The sequence below is a fragment of the Mirounga angustirostris genome, unplaced genomic scaffold (genome assembly GCF_029215605.1).
Source record: "Mirounga angustirostris isolate CCGP_5_RB_7025 unplaced genomic scaffold, mMirAng1.0.hap1 SCAF_12, whole genome shotgun sequence".
Lineage (NCBI taxonomy): Eukaryota > Metazoa > Chordata > Mammalia > Carnivora > Phocidae > Mirounga > Mirounga angustirostris.
The window spans coordinates 70165854-70182754 of NW_026991720.1; the positions used below are offsets into that span (position 1 = coordinate 70165854).

Consider the following 16901-nt stretch of genomic DNA (forward strand, 5'->3'; position numbering starts at 1 on the left):
TTTTGCAACCATGTAAAAACTGACAACAGTTGAAGTTCTATTTTAGCATTACCTTGTATGGCTTCCTGAGTAAACATCCTGAATTCAGAAATTACTCTGGCAGGTAAGAGTTTATGCATACCATCTGCCGCTAGAGGGCGCTTTGTCGTGGATGTGCCACGTAGCACTTTCCCGAGGCTTTGGGTACGGGTATTGTCATTTTCATGTTTGCCATGACATGAAAAGATCACAACTATGATTCATTTTGGCATTTATTTACATTTATTTACATAGTGTCCATTATCACCTATGTCATAAAAGAAAGGACATTTTAAAGTAACACGAATGGACATTTTAAAGTATAACACGAATTTGCCTAGGACCCAGAAAGCTTCACCATGAGCCACCACTGGGTTTGAAAAACCTTGGAAAGAGTTTATTTTAAAAATGAAATTAGAAATTAATATTGATTTAAAAGATGTGAGGGGAATCTATGCAGTATCTGTAGAATGTCTGTATTACTGAATTGTGTTTTTTGCAAACCAATGTTAAAATTTATATGCATTTCTTAACTTCAACTGAGAATCAGAAGACAGTGGCCAAGGAGCATTTGGGGTTTATTTCTTAACAAAAACGCTAGTTAAGCACCAGTGAGGTGCTAAGGATCCATAATTAATTTGAACGGTTTTTGTATTTGAGTTGCCCAGAGCAAAAATAAACATGCAAGAAAATTAATTGAGGTTAATGAGATAAGTGCTCCAATAGATGTATATCCAAGATTTAGAGATAGCACAGAGAAAGTTGTGGTATAGTAATCAGCTGGGGGGAAGCTCTTGCTGTTTTTCTGAATCATGGAGAGATTATAAAGTGACCTCTGAAGAGGCCTCAGGTTTTCCAAAAGTCACTCACTCTCTTTGCCTATAGAAGCACTTCTGGAAGAGGTGGGAGCCTTACTGCAAAAAATGTTTCCAAACTTGGATTCTAAAATAACTATCATTCCTTTTTTTTTTTTTTACCTTTACACTTAAGGAATAGTCTTTTTTCCATTATTGAATTCCTTCAGTGAGCCTTTACTGTTAAAAATGATTTAGGCAGGAATTTTGCTGGATTTGATGCAGATTTTATTACATACTTTATGTTATATGCTTCATGTTATATATGTTTGTTATATACTTTACATAGTGGCAGCCTTAGACTAGAACCTTCTTGCAATAAATGAAATTAAATGGGAGTTAACTTATAACTTAGTAAATTAAGTGGAAGTGCTAAGACTGCCTACTCCCACGGCAATGAAGAGGTCAGGCTGAAAAGCTGTAGCCCGGACACCACAGTAGAGACAAGAGCTTCTCTGGGCCATTGGTTTACTTCCTCTATGCTTCAGCTGTGAAAATGTGGCTTCAGATATTATCTGTTTTCATTATAATTATGCATGGTCCATGATTCACTGTCACTTGGAAACACACCTGTGGTTTGCTTTTAAAAATAACATGAATCCATAGATTCAATAAAACCATGCCAGATGTTTATAATAGAAAATAATACGTAGAAAAATACATTTTTAAAGATACTCAGGTGCTCTGTTTTGATTCTTTGGTATAACTTTTACATGTTAGTGACTTCATGATGATTTGTAGTTTTAGCAGATATATGAAATACTTCAGTTTTCATAGAAAAAGAATTTTAATTTCAAAATAATGGCATAATTTTGCATGATAGGAAACCAACTTACCTTTTTCAGGAAATTTCACAATATGCTCTCATTATGAAAGCATACTATTTTTCAATAAAGTCACCCAAAAGGATGTTTTCCTTCATGTGATTATTAATAACCAAGAATGATTCATGAGATATACTGACAATTACTGATAGTCTGATAATCGCTAAGAAGCTGTTCTAAAGTCATAAGCCTGTATTCTTGCACAGTATATAACAGGTGTTCCCACTCCCTGTGTCCTTTGTATACACATTCATTCTGTATTCAAATCACAGAAGCAAGAGACAGGATAGGGTCTGTTACCTCACTGCTAATTTCCCTAGCAAATAAACCAGCAGCTGCTGGTCCATGAACTAAGTTGCCACTGGGAACAGGGCACTGTATGCATGGGACAGGATGCTTTCATGGAGTCCTTCAGCAGCACAGTTGGGGGCTTTCAGTGCAAAATATACCTCCTTCTCTTAGGTAAGGCACTGCATTTCAGCTGTTGTTTGTTTTGTTTTGTTTTGTATTTTTAATTGTGGGCATAAGGTAAATATTTGCTTTAAGCTGTAGATTCACTCAGATAATTGAAGAACAGCTCAGAACCTTTTAAACAATAGCACACTTTGTTCCAGTAAAGAAGCAGGAACATTTAGGAGAAATGAGGTTGAATAAACGATGATTGTGGTTTTCTTAGAACAGCAATTACTGTCAACAGTACTCATTAAGAAAGTTAAGACCTTCTAAAAACCTAATGAATTTCTTCTTTTTACAGAGTTTACATATAGATTTAATAGTCTTCAATGCATTTTATTTTGGCAAATATTCACATAGGCCATGAATTTGTGACCATTTTTAGTGAAACCCATAACAATTTATGAAAATGGTTTTCATTAAAAATATTGTGGTAAACTGTCAGCTCTGCTTCATTTTAAATTACCTATCATAAAATGTAGAAAAAGGTGAGGTTCCAAAGTTACAAAAAATATTGTATACACAATAGGGAGCTATTTGTGTTAAAAAGTATTATTTCTCCAAAATACCTTTAGCCTTTCTCTTTGTCCAATGGTTAGTCTTACTACATTTTTTTCCCTTGACTTTACTGTTTTCTCCTCATTCTCCTCTTCATTCTTAAAGAGTCTTTCTCCAACATTCCCACTGTTTTTTTGTCATCTTTTTTTTCACTAGGTGTTCTCTTTTTCATCCTTTTCTAAAAACTGAGTTTCCCATAGTTGGTGATTGTTTTACGTTGTCAAATTCAAGCCTATATAGATTTTTAGTTTTTGAAATTTTTAGAAAAAATCAACAAGTACCATTACTGACTTTTTATCTTTGTGCATTTTTCTGGGCTCTGAAAGTATCCTGTGTGTCAGTGCCCCCACTTATTTTTAATTTTATAACAACAGGCATGCTGTCATTTCATAAGTAATATTTTTGAAGTTGGCTTTAAGAAGAACTTAAAAACAATTTATTTGAGGAATTTGGCTAAAATAAAATTAAAATTACTAATACATAGAAATAGATAGCATGTTCCTAAGTAGTTAAAATGGTTATCCCTTAAGTCTTTCTTACACAAATTCACTTTTCTCCATTGATGGTGTATTGTAAAGATCATACGTAATGTGGAAATCTCTTTGTTTTTAGAATATTGGATATCTGATTTTTTTTCTTTTTGAAAAAAAAAAATCTTAAAAATTTTGAAGCCCAAAATGTAGTTTGTAAAGGCTATTCAAAGTACAACTTCATAGTTTCTATTTTCTCTGAAGATGCAGGAGTTTATTTTCAGTCAACAATAGTTGTGTTATGCTTGCTAATATCATACATGATAAAGGGGAAGTAAATGCCAACTATTTTAAGGTACAGCTAGAGGTCACTTTGTGAAGTCTGATGTTTATATTCAATACAGTGAAACTGGTCTAGGGAGTCTTTTGTTTCTGGAATATAGATAAATTTTACAGTATGACTTCAAGTGTTTCTAAACACTGGACATTCGTTTATAGTGCTGTTGTTAGACAGTTTAAGGGAGTCTCTAAAAGGGAGATTATTGCTATAATGTTGTATGTTAATTATTAATATTTCTTCAAGTTAATGTAATGCCTTATATGCAAAAAGCCTAAGAATTTTTCTTTTTTATATTTAAAAAGTAGGTATTAGTGACTCTAATAATAAAATTGAATTTTTATTTAAGTCCAATTATTTGGAATATCAAAAGGAAATTAAATTTCATCAATTTTTAAAATTTATTTTCTTAAGGTTTATTTGTTCACACAGAGGTTGACTTCCTAAAATCAATAGTTTTAGTTCTTTAGGTTTTCTCATACAACTAGAAAAGAGAGCTTAAAAAATTCTCAAAATGAAACTAATTTTTTTAAAGTTAATACAGTACCGTATGAGAGCATAGGTTTATCACATCTGTAGTGCAAAATACAACAGTGAAAACAGAGTGTGTTCTTAAGATGTAGAGGAGGTATCTAATCATCTGTAGACCAAAGTTCACTACAAGTAAGGATTACATCATATCAATAGGTTCTTTCCTGCAAAATGAAAAAATTTTTGTAGCTGAGATAAAGATACTCTATAAAGAAAATTACAATCTTTGCTGATATTCTTATAACTTGCTATCTATAATTTATCTGATAAAATGGTATAGGCAATCTAAGGAAAGAGCTATTGTAATAGCTGTGCTCTCTCTCACTGTCATACGTATATTTGAAAAAACATATATTTGAAAAAAAATTAAATGATATGATTTCATATGATTTGATATTATAAACATTGAATACATTCAGAGATGTTGATAGCAATGTATTATTTAAGGCATTATTACATGACACAATTTCTGAAATAGCCCAAAGAACTAGTTCACCCCACTTAAACAATTATTGTAAGTGCCATATAAAATGTTACTTTCTTCTAAAGTAGTTCATTATTCCTGGGCTGCAATATTTGTATTGTACTTAACCTTGCATTAAATAAAATTTGCTTCCCATAACTTCAATCATAGACTTTCCAATCAGTCTTTTCATGCTTAAGATTCAACATTCTGATTCAAGATCCAAAAATCACCAACATTTCTCTTCTAGTCATGCTAGCACTACATAGTAGTAAAGTGCCTCCCAACCATTTTCTGACTACTAAAATCTTAGTTAATCTTTAAACTATAACTACCAAAAAAAAAAAAAAAGGTAGATGAAAAACAGTTCTTCCCCTTTTCCAAAAAATAAAACAAAAGGGAAAAAAAGACCCTAAACAAGGACTTATGACTTCCCCAAACAAGAACAGATTGGCCAGAATTGCATTCAGGCCATCTATATCTATAGCTCACTGTCAAAGGCAACTACCGAGTTTTAAGTCAACAGCCATGAAACTTTTTCCAGAGCATTCTCAAGGCAATGATGTAGATTCCCACCATCCCCCATGGTTCCTTGGTAAAAAAACACAGTCGCCGCCTTACTAAAGGACATCCAGGGATTGTGACTTAAGTGGACTAAAACCTGAGACTCAATACTTCAAAATTCTGTGGGCCCTTTCAATTAAATATGGGCCTTTCACCTTTAAAAGTAAGGTAGGTGCTACCCTGAGAAAAGCACCTCAGGATGTCAAGAACAAACATAAATAGTAGAGAGAGACTTAGACCTCATCTAATATTACCCTCCTTTCACACATGAGAAAACTGAGGTCCAGAGAATTAGAATGACTTTTCTAAGGCCACTTAACTGGCCAATCATCATTTTATCCCAAGGGTGTGTCCTTTACTAAGACCTTGCATTTCATCAATTTTTAACTTTATCAAAGTGTCAAATACAGAAATCTCTCTGCAAATTTAGAGATTAGGTTCCTAAAATCTCTTATTTCAAGGCAATTTGCAAGTGATGAATTTAATGACTAAATGGTGACAGTAGGACAAGGAAGTCCAAGATCAACAGTGAACTGTGAAACCTCATAAATACTTCCATATTCACTGAAATATAAAAGGAGACAGCAACACACTTCATAAATACAGTGAAAATTATGTTTGAGTTATCTTAAGTTAGTAATAATGAGTATTAAAAAACAAGTTTTTATTTATTGCTTACCAGGAATTTGTCCAGAGCTTCCTATCCCCAATTTCAATGAAGAGCATGTAGATGCATGTTGTTTTGTGCAGATAACACATATGCTAAGAGGAATCTTTTCCTTTACTGGTCCCTCATCCAAATGCCCAATGCGTTTTTCAGTCTGTGGCTTGAAGAACTTTACTCTCTTCTGTTGGCCCCTGTTTCACAGACATTACTAGGTTTAAGTCCTAGATTTACCTTCTCTTCTTTTTTCTCTCTCTTATGATTTCCTTGCAGAAACCACTACTCCTTTTCTGCAATCCATTTTATCTCTGCTTTAGAATTCCCAGCACGAGTTCCTTCTTTTTCTAATGATTCAAACTAGGAACAACTACAAATTTAACATTCTTGCACTTGCCAGAAAACAGAAGCAAATCCTCATACCTTTGTAACTCCTTTGTTATGAACCAAATCACTAAAATGAATGTACAGGTACAGCCCATTATCAGGAAAAAAAATTACAGAGTCCATCACAAATACACACAGAGCCCAAGGAAACTATAAGACACATATTTATTTTGCCCATAGAGTCACCTAATTCTCAGTCCATACGGTCAGTTTCAGGTGAACATCTGGGAGTTCCTTCTCCCTCTAACCTCCTGTGATCTTCATCTTTTTGCTTTCTCCTGAGTTTTTCTCTAACTTATCTGCCAGACCCAGGTCTCACTCTCTACTAATAGCTAACTGAGGACCAAAATGATGGAAATCTTTACTCTCACCTCCAGCCTGGAAAGTAAGAGAGAGATTTGCTGTTGGTAGAATTTGATTCCTCTTAGTGGCAGACTACATCTTTCAGTTTCTCCAAAGAAATCATCACACAAACAGACCTTTATACCTTTCCTTTCCTAATATTGATGGCCTTTTATAACATCACTTAGGTAAAGCTTAAAGACCCTCTTTCTAGTAGGGATGAAAAGGGAAAGCAATTAAAGAAAATAAACATTTTTATATGAGAAAATTGAAATTGTAAGGTATCTCTATTTGTGCCCAAATTTCCATTTTTTCTTACCTAGGATTTTTTTTTATTCCACCTTCACTCATCTGTATTTGGCTTCATCAAGTTTTCTCTTTCTAGTGGATCATTTCAGTAGCTACAAACATACTGTTTAGCATCCATCCAAAGAAATAGAGAAGAAAGAAAAGAACATTTTTCTGCTCCCCTTCACAGCAGAACTCCCCAGAAGTATTGTCTATACTCACTGTCTACAGTTTCCATTCTTTCTTTTTTCCTTCAATGTTTAAAATACTTCACATTTAAATTCCTCCCATTCTCTCCCTATTTCAAATGTTCATATGCTGTCGGTAGTATCTTGCTCCTTTTTAAAATGATGCCAAAGCAAATAGTTTTTAATTAGGATTCAAGCAACATGGTAGTCTGAACTAAGGAGGAGTCTCTTCTTAATTGCAAATACATAGAAGTGCTAAAACTTAAAATATATATCATGGCTCAAGGTAAAGGTATGGAAATCTCCAGGTGCCAGAAAATAGGAAGAAACCTGCAGACATAGCAGTGAGTGCATGGGTCCAAACAACACAGGCAGGCAGGAGGCTGGGAGCCAGGGCCATGCGTTGGGCAGAGCTCCATGGCCCAAGGCCCTCCAGGCTCTCATTCTGTCTTAAACCCACATTAATCATGCTTTCATGCCCAGTATATCCTTTCAGTATTGCCCCATGGATGTCATATGGGTATCTCAAATGAACATGTCCAAAACTGACTCCTAATCTGCCCCACAAAAATCTCTTCTCCCCAGTCTTCCCCATGGTTATTAGTTGCCCATTAATAAATGACAACCATTCTTCCATTTGATCAGGTCAACAACCTTAGAATCATTCTTGACTCCTCTTTGTTTCTTGTATTTCACCCCAATGTATCATCAAATCCTATTAGCACCACCAGCCTTTCTCACAATATCTTTTACTACCACACTTGTCCATGTGACAAGCCTTTGGCTAAAGAGGAAAACTTCCAATAATGGTCTAGTAAGCCATTGCAGAAGACTTTGGAGAGAGATTCTGAGGAGGAAGTAGCTCCTCAGTGTTTCTCAAATCACAGAGTTTAATTGGGATATGATATGATTCAAACACAATTTCATAATTTTTCTGGGTTTCATTGGACTTTAGAATTAACAATCTTTCCCAGTTCTCTTTTTCCCATTATTCTTTAACAGCCATAGATAATAACTTCTGCTTTTCCTTTTCATCATGCCTTTAAAGAAGCCATTCAATCAACATAGTCTTTGGGTGGAGTTTTTTAAATGCAGAAGGTTTAAGGGACAAATATTTACCTCTGCAGGTACTAGAATGCTCAGTACCTAGAAGCCTCTCTCCTTTGTAAGCATTATCACCCGATCAGGTTCTCTCTGTATTGCCCCTTAGATTGTGAAATGTGGTTCAGGGTCATTACAACTTTCCTTTCCTTTGTAGCAGGCGCTTGCTCGGGGCTGAAAGTGACAGTGCCCTCACACACTGTTCATGGCATCAGGGGCCAGGCCCTCTACCTCCCTGTGCACTATGGATTCCACACTGTGGCATCAGACATCCAGATCATATGGCTGTTTGAGAGACCCCACACGATGCCCAAATACTTACTGGGCTCCGTGAACAAGTCTGTGGTTCCTGACTTGGAATACCAACACAAGTTCACCATGATGCCGCCCAATGCGTCTCTGCTCATCAACCCATTGCAGTTCACTGATGAAGGCAATTACATCGTGAAGGTCAACATTCAGGGAAATGGAACTCTATCAGCTAGTCAGAAGATACAAGTGACCGTTGATGGTGAGTCCACTATAAGTGACCTGGGCTGCAGGGAGCATGGCAGTTAGTAACAGCTCAGGAGATTAGACTACCTGGGCTTTAGGTCCTGGCTATGCAACTTTGGGCAGATTAATTAACCCTCAAAACCTCAGCGTTTCGGGGCGCCTGGGTGGCTCAGTTGGTTAAGCATATGCCTTCAGCTCAGGTCATGATCCTGGAGTCCCAGGATCAAGCCCCAAGTTGGGCTCCCTGCTCACTGGGGAGCCTGCTTCTCCCTCTCCCTCTGCTGCTTCCCCTGTCTGTGCTCTCTCTTTCTCTCTCTGTCAAATAAATAAAATCTTAAAAAAAAAAAAAACCCTCAGTGTTTCATGGCACAAATTCCATTATATATCTCACAAAGTTTTCTGAATATTAAATAAGACATGCATGTAAAGTACATGCATAGTGGCCAACAAAAGGTAATCAAGCAATAAGCAGAACTTAATTTGTTTGCCTGGAAACTATCAAGGATAAAGTTGCTGATACAGTAAGATGGAGGAATTTTTTTTCTCAGTATCAGAACACACCCTGGGAAGAGCCCTGTTTTTGTCACATGAAGACTTTTATTTTGATACACTGTTTGGGAGAGGATGAGACTTGCTCAAGGACTGTACTTAAGGAACAATAGAAGTTGCTGGAAATGTCCTCTGAGGGATTATGGAGTCAGCTAAATTTCAGACCTTTATTTTCCTTATTGAGGTATATAAGTAGCATGCCTTAAATATACTATGTCCAAACCCCAACTTCTGATTTTCCCCTCAAACCTGATTATTTAACAGGTTATTACTTAAAATTTTCTCCATTTTAGTAAATACCAACACCATTCCATCAGTTGCTCAAGCGAAAACTTTGCCATCACCATTGACCCCCTCTTTCTCTCACACCCCACATCCAGTCCACAAGTTATCAGTCAGCTTTACCTTCAAAATAGTGTTCAGTCACTTCTTACCACCCCCTCTACCTCCTCTCTCAACGCCACCACCAGCTCTGAACTGGACTATCCCTAATAGCCTGCTACCCGGTCTCCTGCTTCTACTCCCACCTCCTGCAGCTTTAAACCCTCCCATGGCTTTCTATCTCACTTAAGATAAGAGCCAGAGTACTAACAATTTCCTACAAGGCCCCACATGATCCCTCCCAGCATACTCAGCATCTCTCTGACCCATTTCCTACCTTCCTCACCCCTCACTCACTCCATTGTGACCACACTGGCCTCCTAGCTTTTCCTAGAATAGGCCAAACACACTTATACCTCAGGGCCTTTGTACTTGCTATTCAGTCTACCTAGACTGCTTTTCTCCTAGATAATAGCATGGTTCCCTGCCCTATTTCCTTTAGGTCTCAGCCAAAATGTCACTTTATCTGTGAAGGTTTTCCTGACCATGTTATAAAGTATAGCCTCATTCCCCCAAACAGAGAGAGAAAGAAAGAGAGAGAGAGATTCCCCCAAACAAATATATAGAGAGAGTTACTATCTATCTTGAGTTCTGTTTTATTCTTTTCACAGCACTTATTTCCACCTGGATATATTATATATTTTTATTTGATTATTTTTTCCCTCCCACACCTAGAATATGAGGTCCATGGGAGCAGGGACTTTTTATTGTTTGCTGCTTTGTCCTCAGTTCCTAAAAGCCGATGCTGGCCTTTAGTAGGCACTCAGTAAGTGTGTGTGGAGTAAATGAGTGGAGACCAGAAAAGCTGAGGGAAGCAAAGGCAGAGGATATGGAAGCAGATGCCTATAGAGCAACTGTGAAAAGAGAAAAGGAGAAAATGTTCATGAAATTCTCCTGGGTAGTATCCTATCTCTCCCCAAAACTTAATGGAATATTCATTACATTTTAATATCTAGTAAAATTGGGTCTGTTTGGCAAAATGCAGCTAAAAAGTCTTAATAGGGCTTAGGGCCTATGTAAAATATCTTCCTGGGAAACTTCCACATGTGAGTCACACTCTTTAAGGCAGGTATATGATCACAGCCTATTCTGATTGGTTCTCCCCATAAAAGACCTTTGACATTACTTCTTTCCCATACCACATCTGTTTCCACACAGAGAGATATTTGAAACATAAGCTTTTCCTGTGTAATAAATGTACACAACTCATTTTTTCTTTTTAAATCATAATAATGTAAACAAAAGCTATTCTACATCCTTTGTTCTTGCCAGGGACTCTAAAAGATTAAATTGAACGAACAAGTTGATTGTACCCATCTTAAGAAAAACTGAAGGCTTCAGAACTACTTAGGTCCCCTGCAGATTATTTCAGTTTCCTTTTTTCTTATTTTTCATTTTCTCCTATATTCCCTGGGTTGAAGGACTGGGTCTGTTTATTCCCCAATGCACATTTTTCCATGTAGGAAAATGAGTGCATGAGTCAAGAGGAATTTACCTTCAGAGATGCATCAACCCCAATTTAAAGCCTGATAGGAAATTGAAATCTAAATATCTGAGCCAATCATTTCTCACTTATCTATCATCTCACTCTCTGTGTGTCCTGTGATGATGCATAGAAGGAAATTATTAAACATATATGTCTCCAAAATGCAGGAGAGAAACATTGCCAGATATAAAGCCCTCTTCATTTTGTCACTGACTGCTGTGTAACTCTGGTCAAGTCACTGTCCTTTATCAAACAGAACTGAGAACGTCAAAGATTAATGAAGTTTGCTGAAAATATTTGTGGATACTTATATAATTTCAACCCTTACCCAATAATTTTACAGTTAAAACTCAGGGAGGAAATATTTATTCATTCTTGGAGATTTCTTCATTTGACAAATAGTATCATGTACCAGATTCATGAGATATAACTATTTTCCTATTACTTGAAATTCCAACGGGAATTACTGTTGGATTTGTCTTTTATATCTCTAATGGGATGTAATCACAATAACACATTTTATCCTGTTTTCAAATTGAATCAGTGTTGAAATGTAGGCTTTGGTTTGTAAAGTGGCTAACATAATATTGCAATTGCACAGCAATTAAAACATATAATTAGTTCACTTACCTAGAAAGAAAAGTAAGTGCTGAAAATGTGATTCTCTAAAACTTTCCCTCAATATTCCACAAGTGTAATATATATGAGCTTTATATTTTACAGATGGTGGATAAAAATTTAGGTTCATCTACCCCAAGCAGCTATTCTTGGGACATTAGAACAAATCAAGAGAGGGGAATGCCATGTAAACTTTGCCTGTGAGAGTATACCTTTATGATGTGGGAAAAGGCACAATGAACAGGAAATAAGGAAGTTGGTGTTCTCTATACTAACTGCATTATCTATAAAGTAAAGGTTTTCATTAGAAAATCCTTGAAAAGTACATTCTAGAATTTTGGTTATCTCTGCTATAAATGATATTTTTATATTTTTATCATTTTGCATTTTCCATTGATTATTTTTTATTCTCTTCTTCATTTTCTGAACCGTGTACATCTACAAAAATGTAAAATTTTAGAATCATTTCCCCAGGATTTGACGTTTGAAAGACCACACAGACTTGTATTATAATTCCATGGTGTCAAAAACCATTTCCATCTCTTTTGATATTGCAGATCCTGTCACAAAACCAGTTGTACAAACTCAGCCTTCCTCTGGAGCTGTGGAGTATGTGGGCAACATGACCCTGGCATGCCTTGTGGAAGGGGGCACCCGGCTGGTTTACCAGTGGCTAAAAAATGAAAGGCCTGTCCACACCAGCTCCACCACCTCCTTTTCTCTGCAAAACAATACCCTTCATATTGCTCCAGTGACCAAAGAAGATATTGGGAATTACAGTTGCCTGGTGAAGAACCCTGTCAGTGAGATGGAAAGTGACATCGTTATGCCTACCATATACTGTAAGTTTTTAAAAATATGTATATTCATGACTTTTCTTCTGGGACGTTTACACAAGGGTGGTCACAGAGAATATCAACACAAACTGTCATTTGTTTTTTACATTATTGTAATACAGTACTAGTTGTAATTATACTTCTTATACATAGTCTTTGTCATGAAATATAGCTAGTAGAATGACCCTCTTTCTTGAATATCAAGTTGAGATACTGGCTGTGAGCCTTTTAGGATACATTTTCTGACTTGGTCTGTTGTGTGACTTTATATCCAGTGGAAAGTAGGAAACTCAATTTTAAGAACCAAGAACCAATACAGAAGGCACTAATTTATTTACTCTAAGGACGAAGAATTGGTGATCATAAACTGGAGGAGGGGGGTGCTCTGTAGCTGACCACAGGGAGAAAGAGTGTTCCCAGATTATGCATGGGTACTACATCCCAGGGCATGGCTATTCTTCTGCCCATTTTCTCAGCTCCATTTTTAGAGAAAACTTAATTGTTCTGCAGTAAGCTAATAAGGTTCCCAGAGGATCGGTAATTATTTCAGATTTCAATTTTCTTTGTTTTTTTTCCGTTGTTGTTGCTGTTATTGTCATTTAATCTCACATACAGAGTTAAGTTCATCAAGCTCTTCAGTTTGTGTCATATTATCATCCCAGCCCAAGCAGGATCCCTCTTTCTTTATCATATTATTTTTCCCAGTCCCCTCTACTTCATAGCACCACCTCTAGTATGTTTAATTTTGCAGTCTAATTTCAGCTTCACACAGGGTTTCTCAGTGTCCACACTACTGACATTTTGGGCTGGACAAATCTTTGTTGTGGGGGCTGTCTTATGTATTATAGGATGTTTAATGGCATCCCTGGCCTCCCCACCTTCAACTGTGACAAATAAAAATGTCCCTGGATATTGCCGTATGTCCCCCTGTTATGGAGGGTGCAAAATCTCCCCTAGTTGAGGACCAATGACCTATCACATTGGGAAGTCTTCTCATCAGTCACTTTGTAGCTTAGAACATAGCCACAACAGCAGTGTAACAAAAAGAGTGAGGCATGGTAAAGGAAAACTTCTCAACCCTGTGGCATGAGGGTAGAGGTTTCAGCTAGTTGAACCATTGGGCAGAATTAACTGTATCTACTTACTCGCCAAATACTAACTGTATAATAATACTAGGAGAGGCCCCAAAGCCTAGTGTTTAGGTGCTTAGGAGGTAGACAGACCTAAGTAGGAGATGGGTTCTATCATTACTCATATGACCTTAAGAAATTCCTTGACCTTTCTGAGCCTCATTGGTAAAATGGAGATAGTTAAAACTACCTCACCACATTGCTGTGGCTCAATAAGGTATCTGAAAAATAGCTAATGACTGACACAAAACAAGCATTCAGTAAACAGAGGCTGTTTATATTACTGATTCTATTTTCTTCAATAGAAAATTGATGGAGTCCTCTTGAGGAAATGTGTTACTAACTTTTTGGGAAAAAGCACTAGCATATGTACAAAATGTAGGCTTTTCCAACTAGCTAAAGCTCAGCAGTAAAACTGAGCTCCAGGATTGGGGCAGGAAAAGCAGCTGCAGGGAGAGGAGTGAAATAGTGTGATTCAAGTATCCAGTAAGGTTTGCTTGAGCCAGCAAAATTAAGCCAAGAAAAATGGAATCATTGACTCTTGAAACAGGAAGCTATCCTATAGTTAAGCAAACGTGAGAAAATATGCACAATAAAATGTGTGAAAGAGAATGTCATAAATACTATAGGGAAGTGTACAAAGGACCATAATGGCTAGGAACAAGAACTCTGGAGCCAGAGGCCTGGGTTCAAATCCTGTATCTACTACCTTACCTCTCTGTGCCTCAGTTTTTTCATCCATATAATGATGCTAATACCATTATAATACCAAGTAATACCTACTTCATAGAGTTACTGTGAGGATTAAATCTGTTACTACATGCAAATTGCTTAGAACAGTGACTGATAGTAAGTATTCTACAACTATTAGCCATTATTATCACTATAATATTACGAGACTATGAAATTCAGAGAAGGAAAATAGTACTTCTGGCTAGAGAGAATGGTTATTGTAGGAAGTAACATTTAAGATGAATCTTGAACAATGGGCATGACTGGGGCAAGTAACAGTGTCTGGAAAAACCATTTTAGGCAATGGGGACAGCAGGAACCCAAACCCAAAGCAAGGTCAAAGTTTAGGCAAATGGTCAAGTTTAGTTAGAGTGAAGGATACAGCAAGGGGTGTGGTAGACTATATGGTCAGATAGATATGTTTGAGTTAAATCATGGAGAGCTTTGAACACCAGACCTTACATGGTAAATAATGAGGAAAAATTATTTTTTAAACAAAGGTTCAAATAAAAAAAGACTAGAGAATGGTTTATAAGCTAAAATTTAGACACACATATTCTAGGCTAAATCAAAAAATGTTTGTCAAGAGAGCACGTTTTCAAGATAGATCACAAACATCAAACAATTATAGAAATGGTATACATAGGAAAGGAAAAAAGGGAAGTAGGATATATTTTATTAACCAATAATACAGAAAGGAAAAGGCACCAATTTTGAACTATATACCATGATTAAACATATTTAAGAGCAATTTCAAAATATTTTTTTCTGAAAAGTATTATCCACATGGAAATAGAAAAAACTTCATACACTGTATAAGTCATTTTTGGTTTAGGGGAACCAAAGAGGATTAGCTCCTAGTCCAACCTAGTCCAAAATTCATTGTCTCAAAGATGAACCATTCCCTTCATTTGGAAACAGAAGAAATTATATTAAAAATGCCACAGAAGGGGGGCGCCTGGGTGGCTCAGTCGTTAAGCGTCTGCCTTCAGCTTGGGTCATGATCCCGGGGTCCTGGGATCGAGCCCTGCCTCGGGCTCCCTGCTCTGCGGGAAGCCTACTTCTCACTCTCCCACTCCCCCTGCTTGTGTTCCCTCTCTCGTGGTCTCTCTCTGTCAAATAAAATCTTTAAAAAAAAAAAAATGCCACAGAGGAGGAAATTACAGTTTTTCACCAAGAAATACCACAACACCCACACTGCAAGCAACTCACTTGAGATTTGTTACAGTTATTAATTGCATTATGTTTAACAATGGCATTATTTTTATAGCAGAACTTTTAGCTATATTTTTACAGTTTTATATAATTTTATATTCAGATGACATTGTGAAAATATTGTCTGCCTTAATACATAGACTGAGAAATAGATTCACAAAGGAAGTTTAAACTGTGCCTATCTGCATGATAACATTGTATTGGAGTGAAAAATTCAGATTTGGTGTGGTGTATTTATAAGTGTAGTTCTCTTCTTGACGGAATAAGTTTATTCTGACATGAATTAACACTTCCATTCAACTGCAAGTAACAAGACCTAAGTATTGAAGTTATTTAAGCACAATGAAAAAAAATGTGAGCAGGCAAGGTGAATCAAATCTAGGGCTATGCAGATACATCTTTACGTTATTCTTTATTACTTGGTCTAAATGGTTTACATTCACATAGAAGGTACAAAATGCAAAAAAAGATATTAAAGCAGCCAGATATCATCTACTGAATATTAAACCTAAGGAACTGTCATTCAGTGTGGTCAGAGACAGCAAGAAGTGAGCTTGTGCTGGAGCATTCCTTGTTAACTGATGATCTTTTTGTTTCAACCACATTAAATTCTAGTTAATATCATGTCATTTGGGGAGTGCAGTGGAGAGCACAGTGGTTATGAGCCTGAGCTGAAAATTGAGACTGCCTGGGCTAAAACCTTGGTTCTGCCATTAACAGTATATGCAAGTGACCCTCTTTTTTGTGCATCAGTGTCCTCATTCTCCTTATCTCCACTGTCCTCTTTATAAGGCTAATACCTGTCTCAAGTTGGATGGGAAGGATTAGGTGAGATTTTATGAATAAAGAAGTCAGTGAGTAGCACATAGGAAGAACTCAATGATCTTAGCTCTTCCCTCCCCCCTTTTTTCTTTCTTTTTTTTTTTCCTGTGAGCCAAAACTATGCTGACGTAATTGGGAACATGGCAGCAAGAAGTTATAGAGAGCGTGAATCATTTAGAAGATGCCTACCCCCATGCCTACAAAACTGAAGGAATACCTTAAGAAGAACATTTTCTTTCCCAAACATTACCAGTAGTTAACATGATTTTGTTTACATGAAAATATTTTCTTTACATCAGTTTTTTTTTTTTTAACATCTATCTGTCTCTCCATCTATTTGCCTATCTTTAAACTCTAGCTATAGATTTAAATGAGAAATTCCCGGGGCAAAATTGTATAAACAGTTACAGTTACATGAAAGTATCATTTGCATCTTTAAATACACTTTTATTTGGCTATATAGTTTATTTTAATCTGTCAAAGTGAGACTAAGACTTTTTTTTTAAAGATTTTATTTATTTATTTGAAAGAGAGAGTGCATGCACCAGGGGAGGGGCAGAGAAGTAGACTCCGCGCGGAACAGGGACCCCAACAGAGT

The 16901-nt window shown here is 36.5% G+C and overlaps 1 protein-coding gene across 7 annotated transcripts in view; it reads left to right on the forward strand.

Moving 5' to 3' along the window:
* The first annotated feature begins 8156 nt into the window (after window positions 1-8156).
* HEPACAM2 (HEPACAM family member 2) overlaps window positions 8157-16901 on the forward strand; it is a 40436-nt gene continuing 31691 nt past the window's right edge. For all 7 annotated transcript variants that reach the window (XM_045864695.3, XM_045864699.3, XM_045864697.3 and 4 more), the window contains exons 1-2: window positions 8157-8550; window positions 12126-12410. In XM_045864695.3, coding sequence (XP_045720651.1) covers window positions 8157-8550; window positions 12126-12410 — 679 coding nt within the window. The remainder of the gene's footprint in view (window positions 8551-12125; window positions 12411-16901) is intronic.